Source organism: Toxotes jaculatrix, chromosome 7, assembly GCF_017976425.1.
Source record: "Toxotes jaculatrix isolate fToxJac2 chromosome 7, fToxJac2.pri, whole genome shotgun sequence".
NCBI lineage: Eukaryota > Metazoa > Chordata > Actinopteri > Toxotidae > Toxotes > Toxotes jaculatrix.
In genome coordinates, this window is record NC_054400.1 from 26,344,438 (window position 1) to 26,363,113 (window position 18,676).

The 18,676-nt window shown below is 42.0% G+C and overlaps 3 protein-coding genes across 3 annotated transcripts; all 3 read left to right on the forward strand.

Annotated features, from left to right (window-relative positions):
- Window positions 1-686: 686 nt before the first annotated feature.
- Window positions 687-5,593, forward strand: gtf2h2 (general transcription factor IIH, polypeptide 2). Its single transcript, XM_041042288.1, has 15 exons — window positions 687-839; window positions 1,212-1,312; window positions 1,471-1,548; window positions 1,856-1,892; window positions 2,270-2,356; window positions 2,449-2,499; window positions 2,705-2,759; window positions 2,913-3,018; window positions 3,103-3,193; window positions 3,354-3,549; window positions 4,143-4,206; window positions 4,317-4,420; window positions 4,531-4,633; window positions 4,712-4,751; window positions 5,130-5,593. Exons 2-15 carry the CDS (start codon window positions 1,257-1,259, stop codon window positions 5,238-5,240), a joined length of 1,179 nt encoding a protein of 392 aa, XP_040898222.1. The 5' UTR covers window positions 687-839; window positions 1,212-1,256; the 3' UTR covers window positions 5,241-5,593.
- A 475-nt stretch (window positions 5,594-6,068) lies between these two features.
- Window positions 6,069-9,141, forward strand: dhfr (dihydrofolate reductase). Its single transcript, XM_041042570.1, has 6 exons — window positions 6,069-6,234; window positions 6,411-6,460; window positions 7,589-7,694; window positions 7,873-7,996; window positions 8,247-8,362; window positions 8,599-9,141. Exons 1-6 carry the CDS (start codon window positions 6,143-6,145, stop codon window positions 8,678-8,680), a joined length of 570 nt encoding a protein of 189 aa, XP_040898504.1. The 5' UTR covers window positions 6,069-6,142; the 3' UTR covers window positions 8,681-9,141.
- A 7,652-nt stretch (window positions 9,142-16,793) lies between these two features.
- Window positions 16,794-18,598, forward strand: ankrd34bb (ankyrin repeat domain 34Bb). Its single transcript, XM_041042751.1, has 2 exons — window positions 16,794-16,996; window positions 17,101-18,598. The coding sequence occupies exons 1-2, from the start codon at window positions 16,794-16,796 to the stop codon at window positions 18,596-18,598; spliced, it is 1,701 nt and encodes a 566-aa protein (XP_040898685.1).
- Window positions 18,599-18,676: the final 78 nt, after the last annotated feature.

An 18,676-nucleotide genomic window follows, 5' to 3' on the forward strand; every position in this document is an offset into this window, starting at 1 on the left:
TCATGCTAATTATACTGTTCATTGATGTTGTTGTAGTTGATAAAATTTGTTTAAGAACAGATAACTGAGCACACAGGTGGGATATGGATCTTTGAGAAAGCTAACAGGAAGAAATTTGAGGAAGAAAGTGACAGATAAACAACAATGAAGGAATGAGCATAGAAACGTGACTCCAGAATAAAGCAAGGCATGATATGGACTGATTTAAAAACAATTCCTGTAAGTGAAGTCAGTATAAAGAAGACAGTAGTACTGTGGTGGGATAAGAAGAATACATTTGATTTAGTACAAACAAGGACAATAAGACAGGTATAAAGCTCTGAGATTCAATCCGAAATACAGCTCAGGTAGTAGAGGTATGATAGAAAGATGGGAGGGGACAGAAGGGAGTGGAGTTACCTGGTTGTGATCCAACAGTAACAAATCAGGAAATGGCAGAGTTGATGGCAAACACTATTGTAACTCCAATAATGTGTCTGAAGAAGCAAGAAGAAGCGGAGAGATGCTAAATCAAAAAAAGGAACAACAACAACAACAACAACAACAACAACAACAACAATAATAATAATAGTAATAATAATAATAATAATAATAACTATGGAATGGGAAATGATAACGGACAAACTGGCAAAAGAAGCAGTTAAATTGATGAAATCCATTTTAAATGATTAGATTTGGTATGAACGGACACTGGTGGAGAATGAAAACTGAAGGTGGCAGTAGTGCGACATCGTGAATGCCTCAAAGAGGAAGAAGAAGAAGTTCACCGAGCGGATGCTTTTCACCGGAGATCGCGTTTCCTTCCGGAACACAACTTGGTTGCACCACCGGTATTAAAGGTACAAATGTATTTATCTATTTAGTAAGTCGTTTCACACACAGCCCTAAGTATCATCTATTTAGATGATACGTATCATAACCTGGTTCACGTTAGTACCTAGAATTATTTAAACAACCGCTAAACGACGCCCATTAACTGAATTGTTAGCTAGCTAGCTGCTGTAAATATAATGACTTCAAACAGTTACTTGTGGCCAAGAAATATGATGTGCAAGGTTTAAACTGAAATAAGGAGATGTACATAATAGTATTGATTATCTGCAAGATTCATCACTAATTAATCTTAGTTAGTCTTTGCTCATCTATAGAATACCCAGCTTCACATCCTGCCCAAAAGACTTATGTACTAATATGAAGCTGATGTTTCCCAGTTAGTTCTTTGGCTGTCATTGCTGAATTCCTGTCCAGGAGACATAATGGACGAAGAACCAGAGAGAGCCAAGCGCTGGGAAGGAGGCTATGAGAGGACATGGTAAGACTGTTAAACTAACATGTTCAGTCTGAGATATTTGCTGTCATTTGATGCAGCACTGTGGCACACGCACTTCTGCCACAGCCAAAGTCACTGATATATCACATTTTTCCCTCCCTAATAAAGTGCTCTGTAACTGTACATATATTCTCCTATAGGGAGGTGCTGAAGGAGGATGAATCTGGCTCACTCAAAGCCACAGTGGAAGAGATCCTGTTCCAGTCCAAGAGGAAAAGGTGCGTGTGCATGTCACTTGTCTGACAAGTACAAAAACACATGAGATTGACTGAATTACTTGTTATTAAAACTCTAAACACAAAGTGCTGGTATTCAGTTTTTCTGATCTGTAATACTACTCTGTATTGTACTTTTGAGTCCATTTTTCTTCTCATGCTCTGCCCTCTAAGAGTAATGTATGTGCTATTATATTGTCTGTGGAACCTGTCCCCTTCACTGGTCAGTCCTAAGAAGAATTTGGTTAATTCTCCCAAAGGTTAGTGTCACTACAAACTGATCTGCTGCTTTGTTCATGTGATTTTACAGGGTGATAGCGAGCCATGAACAAGTGAGGCTGGGAATGGTGAGTGAGTTCTGCGTCTTTCCTGCTTCACTCATTATCTGTGTGGTTCAAAGCCTCAAGGTCTCTCAGACCTCATGTCAACATGGTGGAAGTTGCTACACAGCATTACTTCAATGTATTGTAAAGACCAAAATACCCAGTTACACTTTGGTTAATGTGTATAACATAAGTAGTTTGATAGATTAGATAACATAGAAAACAATTTCATCTATTGTTTTACAAAATAACTGTTACTATACTGTACAAGGCATAAATAGCACAGCTGTAGGTTGCTGGTAATGACTCTTCTTGTAAATACATGCAGCGTTAGCATGACATTATGTGCTGTAACAGGGATACTTTGTTATTAGGAAAATAAAATCTCTGATCTTCTCCAGATGCGTCACCTCTTTGTGGTGATTGACTGTTCAAGAAGTATGGAAGACCAGGACTTGAAACCGAACCGCCTCACCTCTACTCTAAAGGTAAACTCTGGTAGCAGACCCGTCAGACAGAACAGCAGTCAGACAGTATGATGATCTGTAAAGCACCTTCTCCTCTCTGCTTTCCTCTGCAGCTGATGGAAGCTTTTGTCGATGAGTATTTTGACCAGAACCCCATCAGTCAGGTATGTTTATACAGTCATGGGTTCTGTAGCAGTAATCACTCTTATCTCATATTATCAACCATTATTTACAACAAGACTGATGCAAGCAGTTATACATTATCTAACCACAAAACTAGGTTAGTGTTCAAAGAATTGGACCAGGATTGTCAGGACCTGCTCCCAGTGACTGTTATGTGTCCTAACAACATGTGTAATGTGTCTGCAGGTGGGCATTATCACCACAAAGAATAAAAGGGCTGAGAAGTTGACTGACCTGTCAGGTGAGAGTCACATAAACTGCTGATGTCAGACTCCACCGCTCAGTGTAAAGAAGTGCTCAGTATTTGAGCTTCAGGGGCATGTTAGGGTCAGTCTGCCAAGCTACCCTGTGCAGCTTTAATATAGTGTTATGTGTTGTCTTGTTTCCCCATCAGGAAATCCAAAGAAACACATCTCTGCTCTGAAGAAGGCAGTGGACACCGTGTGTGTAGGAGAACCGTCTCTGTACAACTCTCTCAACCTGGCCATACAGTCGCTCAAGTAGGTTCTGCACTGTTGGTTCAGATTGGCGTCTGTCGTCATATCACTGAATATCACTCAGCTGGTGTCTGTCTTTGTATGAAGGCACATGCCTGGACATACGAGCCGGGAGATCCTGATCATCCTCAGTAGCCTCACCACATGTGACCCAGCCAACATCTATGAGCTGATAAAGGTGAAGTCACAGCCTCACCTAGAGGACACTGTCATCAGTGTCTCCTTACTAGTAGCAGTTCAGCTGCAAGGTTTATAGCATATCTAGTGTGTAACTAAATGTCTGTCTCTCTCTTTCTCCCTACAATCTGTCATGTGTTACTGTGTTCCTCCCATGTTAGACCCTGATGTCTCTGAAGGTGCGGGTGTCAGTAATCGGCCTATCAGCAGAGGTACGGGTGTGTACGGTGCTGACGAGGGACACGGGCGGCTTGTACCACGTTATCCTGGACGAGAGTCACTTCAAAGAGCTTCTGATGATGCACGTCAAACCTCCTCCAGCCAGCTCCTCGTCTGAATGTTCTTTAATACGCATGGGTCAGTATCCAGATGCCGTCTCCGTCTTTGGTGAAGAGTTGTTTATTTCTAAACCAGCTGGAAACATAAAATACATCAGAGCTGCCAGACATCAAGTGTTAAATACAGCAAATGTGATTTACACCGTCCTGAGCCTCTAAATGTGGATTAATACACTGTTTCCTCCTGTTTGAGTACTGTTTGTTCACAAGTGCCATGCTGCTTTAGGAAATTACTGAGCCTTTTTTATGATGCTATATATTTATGTCTTCATTAGGAACCCTAACCCTAACCCCTAACCCCAGACTTGGTGCCCAGAACAGAGTAGGGAAGTCATATAGTACTGTGAGACAGCAGAGCACATTGTTGCTTTACTGACAGTGAGAGAAATACAGAATAACATCAGTCTTATACTTGAAGTCTGGAGAAACAGCAAAGCACTTTTGAACATTTGAAACATCATCACTTGTGAAATTAGATAAGGAAGGTAACTATTCTTTCTCTTTGTTTGCTTAAAATACATTCACAAAGGCCGTTCCTGCTCCTCTTTAAAATATTAAGATGATTTAAGTGTATAAAAACATCAACTTAATTTGAATCCTGTGTTTCCTCAGGTTTTCCTCAGCACACTGTCGCTGCTCTGACTGACCAGGATGCCAAGCCTTCCTTCAGCATGTCGTAAGTAGAAAACGATGTGATTTAAACTTTGTGGCCAGGACTGTGTCCAGCCAGAGTGTATCAGAATGATCTGTTTTTGTAATATGCTGGTCTTGCTGTGTGTCCCCTAGGCATCTGGACAGCAGCAGTGGTCCAGGTCTGTCTCTCGGAGGCTACTTCTGTCCACAGTGCCACGCCAAGTACACAGAGCTTCCTGTAGAGTGTAAAGTCTGTGGTATGTCTGATGGGATTCATTCCGCTGCTTTAAAACTACTGTGTGCTTAATCAATAGAAGTACCATACCATTGACTGGTGTGTGTGTGTCTCTGGTGTATTGTCTTCAAGGTTTGACTCTGGTGTCGGCCCCCCATCTCGCCAGATCCTTCCACCACCTCTTCCCCCTCCAAGCCTTTACAGAGAGTCCTGTGGAGGAGCTTCAGGGAGACAGGTGACTCTGATACACTCTCACACACACAAACAGATGTTGTGCTGCTGTGTATTTAACGTTGCTCTGATCTGGTTTCAGGTTCTGTCAAGCTTGTCAAGGGGAGCTAAAGGATAAAAGTGTAAGTACAGTAGCTGAATGTATGCCTGGATCTGCAGGGCTCTTTCAGATGAAGAACATACTGGTTTTTCTTTAAAGGGGCGGTCCCACAATTTACACCGAATTTTTTTCATTCAGCAGACATTGCAGTTCATGGTCTATGCCTTAATGCATTTTTTTACTGGGATACTCTGATCTTTATCAAGTTTATTGTCACAGTTACTAGTTACCTGATTATAGGACTGTGGGAACAAGTGACTTTGTAGCTTGACTCATACCCTGGAGAGAAAGAAAGACATATTAAGTGAAAAAAAACAGCACTTTCATTTATTTATTCAATTTAACTTCAATCCCTCTATCCGTCTTTATTTATCTGCTATCTCTTCCTCTCTGTCTCTAGATATTCACCTGTACAACATGTCACAGTGTCTTCTGTGTGGAGTGTGATCTCTTCATCCATGAATCGCTCCACTGCTGCCCCTGCTGTATTCACAGACAGACCGCCCCCTGAAGCTGAGAGGCTAACTGTCAGACAGAGACTGAAACAGACTTAGTGGTCATGGACATAGTATGTACTGTCACTACATGTCACTTGTGTAGTGGTCATAATGTATGGGGTTTACCCATACGTTAAGCCTGCACAGGCTCATCAGTGTTGAAGATTGGCACGAAATATTTTGAAGGCGGCTGCATCTACATTTCCACTAAAGACGGTGCAGGGTCGGGCTAAAGCTCCTGTGTGCTCTGAGAGCTGCATCTGAGCCACTTTATGGCAGAAATGTGTTTTCTACATAGTGTATGCACAGTTTTGTACTACAGTTCTGATTGTGACATGCCAGTTACAATAAAACAGATTTTTTTGTACTTGTACTTGTGCTTTAATCAATAAGAACGTTGCAGTGTAATTTCAAAACAGGCCTTTATCTAATCACCAAGATTTTCCTCTTTAAAATGTCAACTCTTTCATTTGCTCTGCTAAATGCCAGTGTTAGACACAGGCCCGTGGGACCCACTGAGAACACTGAGATTCTTATTCTACTTCTATGAGTTTGAGTATTACTAATACAAAAGTCCACATTGTGGACATTTCCAGACCAAATAAATAAACAAATTTCTTCCTGACAATGTGGAGAAGACTTTGAAATTACATTCAGGCCTTTGTGTTGGGAAAAAAAACAGTAATAAATATTAAGAATGCGTGTAGACATATTTGACCCTCAGAACTGTTTTAATCACGCCTGAATGCTCCATACGATGGCAGTGATGCATCGACTCGAATGCCAGCTGCCGTAAAACCGGAAGAAAGACGTCGCCATTTCCGGTGTTTCTGTAACATCTGCTGGCGGGAAGCTGCAGTGAGAACACACCGCTAAAGGACCGGAGCGTAGCTGTCCGGTGTCCAGTCGTCTCACAATGTCCCGCGTTCTTAACTGTATAGTGGCCGTGTGTCCTGACCTGGGTATCGGGAAGAATGGAAACCTGCCCTGGCATCCTGTCAGACTCAAGTAAGTCCCGCGGTTAGACGGTTTATTAACGTGGGAACAGTAAAACCTTCAGGGAAAGCTTCAGTAAGCTTAGAGCTGAATTAGAGGTTAGCATGTATGTTTATTCAACACAGAGCACGAGACATGGAAGCTCGCGGCAGCAGCAGTCATATGAATCATATGTTCTTCTTTTATAGCAACGAGTTCAAACATTTCCGAAAGATGACAGCGACCTCATCTGAGAAAGGTAACTACAGTTCATTCAAATTAAACAGTCATAGCTTGTGTTGGTTCAAAGGTCAAAGCCTTGGCAGCCTGACACAGATCTTTACACTCAACGCCCCATTAGTTGGTACATACATGTTGTTAGTATGTAACTGTCCTGACATGTGAGTTGTAGAAAGTATCCAGGCCCCGCCACTATCTGCACACTTTATTGTGTGGTAGATTAAATTTCAAATACACTAACAAAGTGAGAACATGTTAGAAAATTTATTGCATGCAATTTGCACATGAGACAGCAGTTTTACAAGTTGGTCTCATGTCATGAAAGTGTCAGTCTGACGAGGCTGCACCTAGAAACACTTCTGTAAGACTTCCCATAATGCAAAGGTCTTGACTGAATGCTGTCTCACTACACAGGTACATAAAGTAAGTTAGATACAGAGAGCGATGTAATGCATGTCTTGTTCCTTCTCAACACCACAGTAATAAATGTATTACCCAGTTATTGCTTGTTCTGAACAAGCTGTTGAGAAGATTCTTCTCATGTCAGATCAGCCTGTTAAAACAACAGTTAATTAAAACAAAAAAATACTTTACCCTTGTGGTACAGGGGCAAATGAAGGAAAAATCCTTGTATAACCATAACAGTAAACAGACTAGCTCTCACTTTAAGTAGTGAGTCCCAACTTAACACCTTGTCATTCCATGATGATGAGCTTTTGGAAACTATAATGCAGGCAGTAGAATAAAATAAATTCATTAACTTCAAATTAAGTTTTAATCACTTACGCAGCCTGTGAGAGAAATTAGAGCAGTCTGCTTTCCTCTTCCAGCCTGCCACTTCTCCAGCAGTGAAGCCGCTGCTCCATCCGTAACGGTCCTGTCATGTCTGGATAAAGCCAAAATGACATGAATTTTACTGACTGTAAACATGTGAATGACATAAAGCCAAAACTTTAACAGACAGATGAAGCCAGTTATGTTTACACAACTTTACCTCTACCAAATTCCTTTGTAATCTACACACCTGAGCCAACCCCCTGCCTGTGTGTGTGTTTTGTTCTTGTGAAGTAAAAAAAAACACACAGACCCTCACACAAAGGAAGTGCCTGTATATGAAGGAGAGGACTCTAATCTTACTGTGCTGCAGGTAAGCAGAATGTGGTGATCATGGGCAGGAAGACATGGTTTTCCATCCCAGAGAAGAACAGACCTCTGAACAACAGGATCAACATCGTCCTCAGCAGGGAGTACAAGTATGTGCCACACACACTTAATGCAACAGTATGTACAAATAAAATACAAAACTGTAGGTGGATGGTGGACAACTGTCACACCAGGGTTTGCATCCAGAGTCACATCTGTGGTTTAGGCAAAGTGTTAGCATCAAGTACTGCTCAGTTTGATCTCTTATTACTGCCTGTATTTCTCCAGGGCGCCCCCTGCAGGAGCACACTACCTAGCGTCAGACTTCAGCTCAGCTCTTAGGCTCGTCGACACGGAGCTGGCAGACCAGGCTGACCAGGTCTGGGTTATAGGAGGCAGTTCTCTCTACAAGGTACTGCATGAACTCCCAGGGTACCCACTGTTCACACGTTAAGGGAGGTTTTATGGACAGTGTTGGAGAATTATCACATCTCACAAATACTTACATTTTTTTCAGTTTTTTTTTTCCAGTCTCAGTTTTTTTTCATTATTTTGGTGGAAAATAGAAATTGGTCTTTTTCAACCAATAAAAAACAATAAAAAGTAGGTTCTCATCAGTTCTTTTCTCTGTAATTATTTGTTTGGTTGCTTTGGGCTACCAGGAGATGATGGAGAGCCCGGGGACCAGGAGACTGTTCGTCACACGAATCCTGAAGCAGTTCGAGAGTGACACGTTCCTCCCTGAAATCAGTCTAGACAAATATCGTCTGCTGCCGGAGTAAGATCACCACACGTTCAACACATTTCTGGGGCCCATTTAGGTTAAAATCAGGTTATAATAAACCTGATTCTTCTGTGGTAGTTTTATTTCTTTCGGTTCTGATAGTATTGCTCCACCGGACAATGTCCAGACCAGGTTCTAATGTTATTGGATGTACTGCTGTGAATGCCAGCTGTGTTAGACATTTATGTGTGTACCAGATAAATCTTATAGTAAGCTTGTTTCTCCCACAGGTTTCCAGGAGTACCACAAGAGCTGCAGGAGGAGAATGGTATCCAGTATAGATTTGAAGTGTATGAGAGCATAGAGCAATGAAGAGGAAGAAAAATAAGCTGTGTGATTTTGTAAATGTGCACCAGACCAATGTAAATTCTGGACATTTAGTGATTTTTTTTATGTGATTTGTATAGTTGTATTGTTTTTTTTTTCCAAGACTTGAAATAAACTGATTTCAGTGACTCCTACTGTTGAATTATTTACATGTGTTTATGACAAATACATGTATTCATGTATTTTATCTGGCATTTTACAGCAGGACCAGCTGAATAGATTAGTCTCTGTCCACTCAGTGGAGACAAACCACAGCTGATTTTTCTTCTCATCACGGTGACCATTTCATCCACCGTGTTTGGCTGCATTATTCTTTGTCTCAGTCCATCTGTCACTTATTTGTATTGGATAAACTCTAGTTTCAAATGCACATACAGGGAGTTTAAGCAGTATTCAGATCCCAACACATTTTATGGGTTTTAGATTCAGTTATAAATAAATAAAACTCCTTTTTGCCCATTAAACGAGGAATTTGTGTGAATTTATTAAAAAATAAAAACTGAAATCTCTCGTTGACAACAGTATTCAAACCCTTAATTCAGTACTCTAGAATCTCCTTTGACAGCTTCAGGTCTTCTTGGTTGAGTCTCTACAAGCTCTGCCCACCATCATTCTTCCAGTCAGATCCTCTCAGTCTCCATCTGGTTGTCGTATGTATAAAAACATTGTTTCTCAGGCTCATATTTAGTCCCTGAAGTTATCAGCCTCGACTCTGGGAAGCTTTGATTGTGGACAAAGGATGTATGACGACACAACCATAGTAACCATAACACACAACCAGTATTTTAAATATCTGCTGTTTCTTCTATACTTGATTACAGTCTAGAATCTAGGACAGTAGTCCTGCCACATTAAGGTTCAGTAGGTCAGATAAACTAGTCAGGAGTTACTCACCAAATCCTACAATCCAATTGGAAATTGTTACTATCATGGCAGGATGGTAAAAAGCGAGGTTTTTTTTGAGGATGTTCTTCAAAAAACAGTTAATACAACCTACTTACTAACACGAGTGAGCAGGTTGTATTAACTGTAACATCCCCCATGCTGTCTACAGGCTCGAGTTCCCCTGTGGTCGCCTTTAAATGGGTTAGACTAAAAGAGGCAGGGTATCTGACCACTATGTAACCCTGTTTATCCAGGTCAAGTGCTGTCTGGTGACTCCACATTGATAGTTACAAGCAGTCAGACCATAGGTTTGGATACTAGAGCGGTGACAGAGTCAAAACACCTCAAGCTACTACAGGAGTACTGCATCTGGAATTTTTTTTAAATTTTAAATTAAAAAAAAAAAAAAATTACATCCAAAACCCTACCCATACCCCAACATATAATTATAACATATATTCCAAATTAGACTTCACTTATTCTTGTTTACATTTGCATCACTGGAGTCATTTTAAGAAAATAAAGCCGACTGAAGTATAATTCAGCTTTTCTGATTCATTTCTATTACATGTCCTGTAGGGTAGCACAGCTAGATGTGGCTGACAACACATTGCACTGATTTGTTAGTTCGAGTCTTACTGAGGCCTTAACGCTCTATTGAAGAACAGTGAAAAGGAAATCAAGAACTGTAACAGATGAATCAGTCTGAGGGAAAGAACCATTCACCAGCAGCACCAACAGTAAATTTGAGCTACATCATACTGAAAACAGAGACGTTTCAGTTTTGACACACTGGAGAAGTGCGTCAGGTTGGACGTGCCAGGTTGGACGTGTAGCTACAGCTACATCACCACATTTGAAAGTGGCGTAAAACAGACAATCTCTCTCCTTCTCAATCAAAGTTACATTCAGGTGACTTATTTTCTCAGCCTTTCTCCATCATTGACTTCTGAACACGCTAATACGTCCACGAAGTGAGTGAATGTCCCTGTTGTGCAATCCTCACCAAAATAAATCTGTCTGCAGCCTTGAACTTTCCAGTGACGTCGGCAGCACTGTTGTCATCCCACACATCAACAACGGTCTGAATACCTGAAGGTGAATAGAAATGAGTCTTACCTGCGCAAATGCTTCACCATGGACCACTGTCTGCACTGTGGCTGCTCATAAAAGGATGTGCTGTCATTGGCTGTGTGCATCCTGCTTCTCCGCTGCCATAGGCCAGCCTTTCGCTCTCATCTGACGTATATCAGTCTTCACACTCTCCTTTCATCAGTCATTCCCCTGCACGGATGTCTGCTCTCCCCACTGGTTTCTCCTCTGCCCGTACAGTGGCTGTGACCTATCAGCTGGAGGGGGGGCCTGCAGTTTGAACAGCTTTCACAGTGAAGAATGAGACACATTCAGGTAAGTTTGTACACACACACCAACAATAACTTGTGTGGAAATCAGTATTAATTCCTACACAACAGCTGTGTTTAAAAAAAAAAAAAAATTTGTTACGTGTTGCTGCTGCATTTTTGTGTGCCATCAATTTTCTCTTAATTTGTAACTGTTAATCAGTAACGACAGCAGAAGTAATCATACTTAAAGGAAGCAGACACCCCAGCATGCTCAAGTGGGGATGAAACAATTCAGGTAAAACTACTGTGTTATTTGTTACGGCACGTCTTCTGCTTCCTGCTACATTCATGATATTAATGCAGTGAAACCGGAGTCACCAGTGCGGATGTGCAAGTGACAACATCGTTGTATATAAATGATGCAGAGATATTTATGAAATCATCTGCTTTATCTAATATCCATGTGCCAACATCATTTAGAGTGTGTTTGTGCAGTGGAAGACATGCAGCAGAGGATTTTTATTACATTTGTCCTTGAAGAGGTTTTTTTTCTGTTCAGAGAAACATTTCTTACTCTTATCAAGTCATATTCTGAACTGTGTTTCACAGCACGTTCCAGTGCCACCTGCGACTGAACGGGGTTCTTTTGTTTTGCATTGCATATTGCAAACAATACTAATTCACAGATACATCCGAGGACGCAGATGTATCTTTGATTAATTTTGCAGTGAAACCAGTCTCAGTCTCTACTTGTGAGCCTGGAATGTAAAAACATTATCCAGCCTTCACATGTGGAGTGATAAAATGTTAAGGAATGACATTTTCTCTGCTCACTCCATCATTAGCTATTCTGTCTGTTTCGGTGCTAGCTGAAGGCCAGGCCTGACCCCTCAAAGAAGCACAGATGGGGCTGAATGTCACCCAGCAGAACAGGCTGCTAACAGAGGTTAAAGCCTCCTGCTCTTTATACACATACATTTTAGCATTAACCATATTACCCACTGCAGCATCGTACAGATGATTAAAACAGTTGTCCAGCGATTCAGTGATGCACATCCATAAAGGCAGAGGACTGATTAAAAGACAGATTAAAAGCTGAATGTTCAAAATCTGTTCAGCAGAGGCTGAGATATCTTGATTTTTTGTTGTTAGTGTAGTAAAATGTAAAATGTTTGGTTCCTACATTTCCCATAATGCAATCAACAGTATCTTTGTGTTAGACCGTCCCTGCCAGGTAAATACCAGTCTGCAAGGCAGGCTCTCTGTTATTAATTAGCAGTTTCCAAGCTCCAGTAGTGGTAAGGATGTAAATACATTTGCTCAAGTACAGAACAGTTTTGAAGGATTTTGTACTTTACTTGAGAATTTACTATTTTATAGTACTTGATAGTTCGAATGTGCAATATTTCTGAGAGAAAACTGTCCTGTATTGTACTTTTTATTCACACACAGTAATATTTTAGAAGTTGATAACTAATCAGCTTCTAAAATATGATGCGTTACAGATTAAACCACCCAACAGTATATGCAGCAGTTAAAATGAGCTCCACCCCAACCAGCAACAACAGTAAAATGATGTTTACAGGCTACTGCGGTAATGATAATAATCCAATTATAGAATATCTACATTTGTGTTAGTATTAAACAAGCCATTTTGCAGGATTTGTACTTTTGCTGTTGATACTTTAAAGCTGCACCAATCAATATTTTCACTGTGCACTGAATGTAATGTGAAAGTAGCCAGTCACATAGTAAACCCAGAGAGTTTCCACAACTCTGTGGAGCCTCTGGTCTCCCTCAGTTTTTTTCTGTCGTGTTGTTTCCACCTGCAGCATTTCTTTTTTTTTTTTTTAGTACTTGGAAGTGACATAATAGGGCTTATAAAAAATGTCTGATGTTTGAATTTGTCTCATTCATCTAGAACGCAAGCCTTGGAGAGCCATTGCTGGCTTCATGGGGGACACTGTGGGTTGCAGGTGAGCCTCTCTGATTGGCTGAATGATCAGGGAGCTGATTGGTTCCAGTCTGGCAGCCAGAGCTGAAAAGATGGCTTTCCCCAGTTCCAGTGAGCCAGTGTACTGTGGTCTACATCTCTGTAAACACTGTAAACAGTGTCATGCAAAGATCTTTCTCAGCCCATGGATCTGTAGGGGTGGGTAGTATTTCTATTCGATCTCTTTTAATACATTTTGATTAGTTTTCAGTAGATAACTTTAAATTGATTAGTTTAATTCTGAGTTATTTATGAAGCCAAAATGTCCCTTTGTGTGAAATAAAGACTTTGAGGGCTGAAATCGTTGTTGCTGCTGGTTTTTGGAAACTAGGAAGGAGGGGGAGTCTCTCCTCTCCCCTCATTGTGCTGAGGTTTCCCCTGGGCCTAAGATTCACGACTGATGGGGGGAGAAACACCAGAGCGTACTATGTTAATGTGTCAAAGTGTGATCCCTGTGACAGCACTGATAATTTGTTCCCTGTTGTAGCCTCTGTTGTCATGGTCACTGCGCTGCTAAATAATAGTGATGAGGATGAGTTGTGTGAAAGGCGAGGCTCCATCCATCACGCCTGCCTTAAAAAGAGAGATTCTGTCCAGTTTGTGTTCGTCTTTTTCACAGTGTGTGACACTCTCAGGTAAATGTCACTTTAGTTGTTATCAAGGCCTTTATAGTCAGTTTGGTTGTGATTGACATGAACCACAGGAGAGGGACAGATAATGTTGTGGCTGCTGCCTTATCTCATTTGTATGGTAGTATGGTCTGAGGGGGGTGTTTAAACTCCAGGGTGGTATAGAGTCATACTGTGTTATACTGGTGGTATATTATGAGCTTTAATGGAACAGCTCACCTTCAGGACTTCAGGACTTGCCTGACATTCACGGTCACTGGGCAGTGACAGTGGGCTCCGTCCTTCTCCTTAGAAAGCAGTGTGTGTGTGTGTGTGTGTGTGTGTGTGTGTGTGAGCAGCAGTCTTCAGTGTGCAGAGTGTGACGCCACAGCCACACTCGTGAATAATTTGGTATGATGCCTCTGGCCCTAGAGTGACAGTCACATAATTATAGGTTCACTGACGTCATTCCTCTTTGTCTTCTCCATGTTTATAGTCATGCTCCTATTGGTCAATGTCACCGAAGAAGGTGACAGCAAAAAGCTCTGACAGTCCAGCTGGGACGTCATGTCCTCAGGCCTACACAGATGCTACATCATTTATCTTCCATGGTACAGGATCATCATTTTTGTTCCAGATGCCCTATGTCTGTCAGCTTGGGCTGTTATCAGGTTTATATTGTGTAGTTTGATCCAGGTGTGAGACCCTCAGCCTCTGTGATGTGCCCAGACCTCAGCTGGATTTATATTTTTGCATTAAGAGGCTATGTTGTATCTGTGCTGGCTGTGTATGTAGGCGCAAAGGTTACGCATGTAGGCTTACGTGTGCCTCCTCAAAAATGTAACTACACATCAATAGAGATATGTGGTGTTCATACATCTATGTGGGTTTCTCACTGTTGTTCTGTATCACAAAATATGAAAGACTGTGAAAACAGAATATAAAACACAATATGACCTGATCATATATAACGTGTGTGTCTAAGATTGAGGAGGTGACGCTAACTTGGATGAGAGAAACACAAGGCCACACACATGATAGGCTGCAGAAGTGAATACAGGCTGTTCAGGGGAGGATGACAGACACATTGTGTTCTTATGTCTGAAGCCAGAAGGATGAAGGAACAAGAAGTTACTCTGTTCATGATCATCTTCTCTCTACGCACAACAGCTGAAGGGGATGTTTGGATTTTTAACTGCTGCCACTGTGTAACCTCAGCTACAGCGCCACCACTATTCACTATACGAGTGAATCTTGAAGTAGTCAGCGAACGCAGACGTGTGTGTTTGTGCGTCATCTTCATCATCAGGGTTCTGTCCGTCACTGTGAGAATTCATGGCAACACAGAGGTACAAAGAGGCCAGTTAGACAGCTGCCTGAAGAGCTGCTGCTTCTCAAACACTGCAAAATTATGTAACATCCAAACAGAAATGTCATGGCCAAGTACGCCAAACGCAGAAGTGTGATTGTAAAGGTGAACAGTGGTCGTAAGTAGACTCTCACCATCACTGAATGGCGCTCATCAGAGCATTGGTTTCAAGGATCACTCATGCTTTTGTATGTTTTTACTCTTTTCCTAGAATCTGTGTATATTTTACATAAATAAAATGTCATAATGCCACAGATTTTTGAAAATTCATCTCTCCGTCCTCCAGACGGCAGTTTGCATGTATTTCAACGAGCTATGAACTTTCTCAGACGTTAACAATAAATCAATGTCGTGAGCAGTCACTGTAACTTTGAGGCGCGGTACACCCTGGACAGGTCGTCAGGACTCACAAGACTAACATACATAGACAAAAAACTCACACTTACATTCATACTAATGGGAAATTTAGAGTCCTACAGTGAGCACACGTCCTGGTTCCTTACAGATTTCACTAATAAGGTTATTACCCAGTCTATCTACAGCTCTATGGGAGCTTAATGAGCTTCTCATTGCCTGATCTTGAGGTAACCTGTAAGGGATGAGTTCTAGGTTCTAACTGGTTTTCCTCTGTTTTTTTAAAAAACAGAAAATATTGGATATATGCCTTTTAAAAAACAGAAAGAACAGACTGCGCACTTTTTTTTTTAGAAAAATAAATAAAATATGACAGTGTAGCTCTTGGTTGAAATGTTACATTTACCCCAAAACCAACAGTATTTAACTGGTACTTTAGTGTGCTCCCCGACACTGTGCAAACAATCTCCAGCAAAACACACATCAGGTTTTCTGAATCAGAATAATCCCTGACTACTGAAACAAACTTCCTTGCAGTGCTCATCTAAACACAACATGAATTGTTAATCGCTGTGTTTGTAGCGTTGCAACACAGCTGTTGAGTTTCTTTCCTTCAAGAGCCCTCAGGACCAGTACCATCTCCTGCACTGAAATTCAGATTCAGGAAGTCAACAAATACAAAACCTGAACCTGACAACAGCTACACTCTGGGCTCTATTTTCATCAACCAGACTCATCACTGTGAGGGAGAAACTCTTATTATGGACTAACAACCAACTGTCACAGATCACAGAGCTAGTCAGAATCACTCCTTAAGCTACATCAGCTGGTTAAACAAACAAATTTCACCAAACAAAGTGACCTACTCTGACCCAGGCGGGCAGTGGAGAGCACAAAACACATTCATCCTTGGCATTGGCACACCATCTCTTATATTATATACAGTACACATCAGGCACAAAAAACATACAGTACTGTGGGATATGTATTAGGAAACTCAAATACTATGTATGCACAGTGCATGTGAAATTGAAAATAATCAATATTTACATATGTACCACACTGTACATTCTGTATGTACGTACACATAACACATCACTACTGGACTGGTACGCATTTCATGTTTCATGTACATTACATATTTGTATATTTGTATATTTGAAAATATTTTTATATTTTATATACTAGAGAGACAACAACTGCCGGCAAAAAATTCCTTGTATGTGTTTGCGTACTTGGCGATTAAACCTGATTCTGATTCTGATATACAGTGTGCATGCAAAGAAGGCTGGGGATGGGTTTGGTATCTGAGAGAAAAAAAAAATTTGTGCGCCTAACAAATAGAGTCTGCAGTTTATCGTAAGTTCTGACGTGGTTTGAAGACCCACAGTTTAAAACAGCTCCCCCCCTGATGGACTATACCTGAGAACTTGGTATTCTTCTTCCTCTTTTGCAGGAACTCGACTGTGTACGCCTTTGGACAAAGAAGTGACGATCTTTTAACAAAGACGCTGAAGGTGGATTAGAAGCAGCCAAGGTCCTTACAATGGATGAGTCAACAGAGGTTCGAACAGATGGCAATTCTCTGCTGAAGGCGGTCTGTTTGAGTCGTCTGCGTCTGACTCGGCTGCTCTTGGAGGGTGGGGCCTACATAAATGAGAGTAATGAATATGGCGAGACACCGCTTATGGTTGCCTGCAAGACACGCCATACAGATTCACAGAGTGTACCCAAACACAAGATGGTTCGGTATGTTCTATCAGAATACATGAATGCTACTGATTCTTGAAAGCATGCGTTTATAATTACTTCCACTTTCCTGGTGTAATTAATGTGATTTTCACTCTCAATAGGTACCTTCTGGAAAATGGTGCTGATCCAAACATCCAAGACAAGACAGGGAAAACAGCTCTGATGCATGCATGTCTTGAACACGCTGGAGCTGAAATTCTCTCGCTCCTTCTGAGCAGTGGAGCTGATCCAACTCTGGAGGATCACACAGGCTTATCAGGGTTGGTCTACGCGGTCAATTCAGGAAACAGGGATGTCCTCAGGGTCCTACTGGATGCCTGTAAAGCGAAGGGTAAGGAGGTTATCATCATCACCACCAACAAACTGCCATCCGGCCATCAGGTGACAAAACAGTACCTTAATGTCCCTCCACCTCCTGACCTTGAAGAACGTCTGCATTACATCCCAACATCTTGTTCCATGTCTGCATATGAGGCCCAGCTACGAACTTCTCCACAGGGCTCCTCAGCGAGTGCTTCTCCCCAGCCGGGTAGCCCCCTTCTTGGCCTCAGGGATTCCCAGTGTTTAGGCTCAGGGCCTGGCTTAGTTGCTTCTCAACCAGGTTCTCCAATTCAGCATCCTAGTCCTTTACGTGTTCCTGGTGTGGATAAGCGACTCAATCTACATAGACTACACTCAGAGCAGTGGACCAAAAGTCCTTCCCTGCTGCTCCAGCAGAGCCAGGCCTCCTCTCTGACAGAGGAGCCAGTGGAAGTTACACCTGAGGAGGAGCTGTCCTTCAGAGTCAATAGCCTAGCCATCCACGGAAGACCTCCTGCTGTTTCACGCCACCACAGTATCGACGTCAAAGACGCAACGGGGCTTCTGAAAGCACTAGAGAGCGTGTCAGGAAATGAGAATAAGGGAGGAGGTGGAAGGAGAAGCTTTGGTAGGAAGATGTCATATGACAGTGCTGCAAGTTCACTGCATTCTGCTTCACACCCAAACTTGCATCATGACAGTCTCCCCTTTGCCCATGAATCCAGTCCTGTGGATGAAGATTCCTCTGACTGTCTTCGACAACTAAATGTTTCTAGCCTGCAAAATGTGGTCCGTCGACGGAACATTGGTATCAACCACTACAGCTCTGACTCTCAGTTGCCACAGTTTGACAGCCGAGACAATAGCTCTAAGAACTGTGGTGGAGCTGGAGCGGGACCAGAAAGGCACAAGCTGGTCAACATCAGGTCCTCCACTCTGTCAGGATCTAGGGAGTCCTTGGAGAGCTCTGTCCAGAGGCGAAGCACAGCAAGACTGGAGCGAAGAGGCTCAGGGGCCCTTCTTCTGGATCACATTGCCCACACTCGCCCTGGATACCTCCCTCCTCTGAATCCCCATGCTCCTATACCAGATATTGGGGTCAGCTCCAGCGCTTCCTACCCTTTGAGTGGAAGTAGCAAGACATTGAATGGTGTTCTTTCAGGGTCAAAGCCTATCCTTCCCTGTGCACCTGTTTTTCCAAGGAATTTAAAAGCCAAGAAAATGCTGTGGAGACGCCACTCAATGCAGAGTGAGCAGATAACACAGCTCGTCAACTTTGAGGAAGCTCTTGGCCACTAAGATAAAACTGAACATGTATCGAGGGAAGGTGTATGCGCTCTTACCAGTGTCATAGGTTGCTGTACTATACCTGTGGTA

Bases quoted from the DNA above. Each gene is read 5' to 3' on its own strand.
- ankrd34bb (XM_041042751.1), top strand. From the start codon at position 16,794: ATGGATGAGTCAACAGAGGTTCGAACAGATGGCAATTCTCTGCTGAAG. The intron at 16,997-17,100 runs GTATGTTCTATC...CACTCTCAATAG, and splicing joins CCCAAACACAAGATGGTTCG to GTACCTTCTGGAAAATGGTG.
- gtf2h2 (XM_041042288.1), top strand. From the start codon at position 1,257: ATGGACGAAGAACCAGAGAGAGCCAAGCGCTGGGAAGGAGGCTATGAG. The intron at 1,893-2,269 runs GTGAGTGAGTTC...GATCTTCTCCAG, and splicing joins AACAAGTGAGGCTGGGAATG to ATGCGTCACCTCTTTGTGGT. The intron at 4,634-4,711 runs GTGACTCTGATA...ATCTGGTTTCAG, and splicing joins GAGGAGCTTCAGGGAGACAG to GTTCTGTCAAGCTTGTCAAG.
- dhfr (XM_041042570.1), top strand. From the start codon at position 6,143: ATGTCCCGCGTTCTTAACTGTATAGTGGCCGTGTGTCCTGACCTGGGT. The intron at 6,235-6,410 runs GTAAGTCCCGCG...CTTCTTTTATAG, and splicing joins TGGCATCCTGTCAGACTCAA to CAACGAGTTCAAACATTTCC. The intron at 6,461-7,588 runs GTAACTACAGTT...ACTGTGCTGCAG, and splicing joins AGCGACCTCATCTGAGAAAG to GTAAGCAGAATGTGGTGATC.